General features: G+C 58.2%; 1 protein-coding gene across 1 annotated transcript; it reads left to right on the top strand.

Moving 5' to 3' along the window:
- The first annotated feature begins 1,052 nt into the window (after positions 1–1,052).
- On the top strand, positions 1,053–1,784 carry LOC123408113 (calcium-binding protein PBP1-like). Its single transcript, XM_045101302.1, has one exon. The coding sequence runs from the start codon at positions 1,194–1,196 to the stop codon at positions 1,563–1,565; it is 372 nt and encodes a 123-aa protein (XP_044957237.1). The 5' UTR covers positions 1,053–1,193; the 3' UTR covers positions 1,566–1,784.
- Positions 1,785–2,262: the final 478 nt, after the last annotated feature.

Below are 2,262 nucleotides of genomic sequence, written 5' to 3'. Positions count from 1 at the left end.
TTGTAGAAAATCCTGCCAGGATTTGTCTCCGATTTTGACACAAGACGAATTGTAGACTGAATGCCGCAGCTAGGGCAAGGTACCAACGGCAGCATCCCCGCCGGCGGCTGCACCGAATGAGCTACTGTCCTCGGTGAAGATGCCAGCGGTGGATACGGCGCTGCCAAGGCCACGGATGCCGGCGATGGACCAAGCATCTTCCTCCCGTGGCGCTTCACCGCAGAGGAGCTAGCGGCGGCGGACATGGCGCTGGGCGGCGGCGGAACGAGCGGCGGCGGGGTGGAGCAGACCTAGGGACGGGGGAATGGGAACGAGGCATTAATCAGGGGCCAAATTGCATATAAGCCCAACCGCCACGCGCGGGAAAACTCCCGCCCGGGCCCTCTGGTGTCGACGTGGCACTGGTCAGCGGCGGTCAGACGAGATTAGGACCTCGGATGAACAACTTAAAAAGATATGAGACTCAGATATGCATTTTGAAAGAATTAGGACCCAAGTGACACTTTCAGAAAAGAATTAGGACCGCGCTTGCATTTAACTCAAAAAAACTGCAACAAAACGATTGTTTCATGCAACCCCAGTCGGTCATCCTCGTCGGGACACACACAACAAGTCACGCATACACTTGTTACGAGCAAGCAAACAAGAAGAGCCGCTCCCCTCGTTTCGTTTCTTTCAGCATCGCCCCAATGCATCGGGTCGCGCGGGCAACCCAAGCAGAGAGAAGAGAAGGAAGGCGACGCGGCACACACGACGTCGACCCAGCCGACGGCCGCCAGCGAGCACCCACGAAGCTGCCCGCCCAGCCCACGGCCAACTCACCCCTACGCCCAGCCTGTCCTCTCCCACCCCAAGCCGCGGAAACGGAAGCATCGCCACCATGCACCGGACCACACCCACACACATCGCCCGCGCACACGTGACGCCCATCCCATCCGTGTCCACCGTCCCTCTCCCTCCCGCGCGTCCCGCGTGACCCCGGCACCTTCCCTGAAACCCCCCCCCCCCCCCCCCTCCCTCCCTCCTTCCCTCCCCCCTATTTATTCCCTCCTTCCACCACAACCACAACAACAACCCAACAAGCAGCGATCCATCCATCCATCCATCCTCCACAACCAGAGCAAGCAACCAAGAAACCATCACAGCAGCAAACAGTAATCGCCATCCACCCACACGCACACCGATCACCATCCATGGCGGCGCACCAGCAGCAGCAGCAGGCGGTGGGGTTCGAGGACTACCTGCCGGTGATGGCGGAGCGGCTGGGGGAGGAGGGGCTGATGGAGGAGCTGGCGGCGGGGTTCCGGCTGCTCATGGACCCGGCGTCCGGCCTCATCACCTTCGACAGCCTCCGCCGCAACGCGCCGCTGCTCGGCCTCGGCGCCATGTCCGACGACGACCTCCGCGGGATGCTCGCCGAGGGCGACTTCGACGGCGACGGCGCGCTCTCCCAGATGGAGTTCTGCGTCCTCATGGTCAGGCTCAGCCCCGACCTCATGGACCAGCCCCGCAGGTGGCTCGACGACGCCGTCGCCCAGGCCTCGCAATTCCTCTTCACCACCTAGATTCCACCGCTCCCATAGGATCTTCCTTGTTGCTTCTTCTTCTTCTCCTCCTCTCCCTTGTTCATAGAGTCGGTCAGGATTCAAGAAAAAGAACGGCACTGTCGATTGGTTCGACGATCCCCGTCATGTGTACTCTCCCCCTCTCTGATTGTTTCCGCACGGGAATCTCTCTGAGTTAATCGACATAAGCTTCTAAATTATCAAAACCGCATTCCGGCATTGCTCTGTTCTCTGCTAGCTACTCCAGATGATACCGACGAACGAATTCGAAATCCGTCCATCTTTTATGCGGAACCGTTACGTCGTCGATCGTTCCGTTCGGTACAACCAATCGATATGTAGGATGATGTTGCTTCTCTTGTTGAGGGCTCTTAATTACTATACTAGGATGATGATGCATTGTGCTACACTAGCAGAAAATCCCCATCGGTCGCCTGCGCAAGAAACTGTTTTGCTCGACCGATCGATTATCCACGAGGTTGGGCATTGTTCAGACGCGTTCGTATCGTACACACGTCATGGCCGAGATTCGATCGCGTAGGATTCAGTTGCAGGACACCAAGAAACCACAGACTGAAAGAGAGAGAGAGAGAGAGATAACTTTCTAAGAGAGAGGGAGAGAGGGGGGGTGCTAGCAGTCAATCGGGCAATCGGCGCGGCGGTGGTAGAAGCCTCCGGTGGTGCCGAGGTCAACAAA

Source organism: Hordeum vulgare, chromosome 7H, assembly GCF_904849725.1.
Source record: "Hordeum vulgare subsp. vulgare chromosome 7H, MorexV3_pseudomolecules_assembly, whole genome shotgun sequence".
Taxonomy (NCBI): Eukaryota; Viridiplantae; Streptophyta; class Magnoliopsida; order Poales; family Poaceae; genus Hordeum; species Hordeum vulgare.
This window is presented reverse-complemented; position numbering and strand designations above follow the sequence as displayed.

Excerpts from the sequence above, each read along its gene's own strand:
- LOC123408113 (XM_045101302.1), top strand. The coding sequence starts at position 1,194 with ATGGCGGCGCACCAGCAGCAGCAGCAGGCGGTGGGGTTCGAGGACTAC.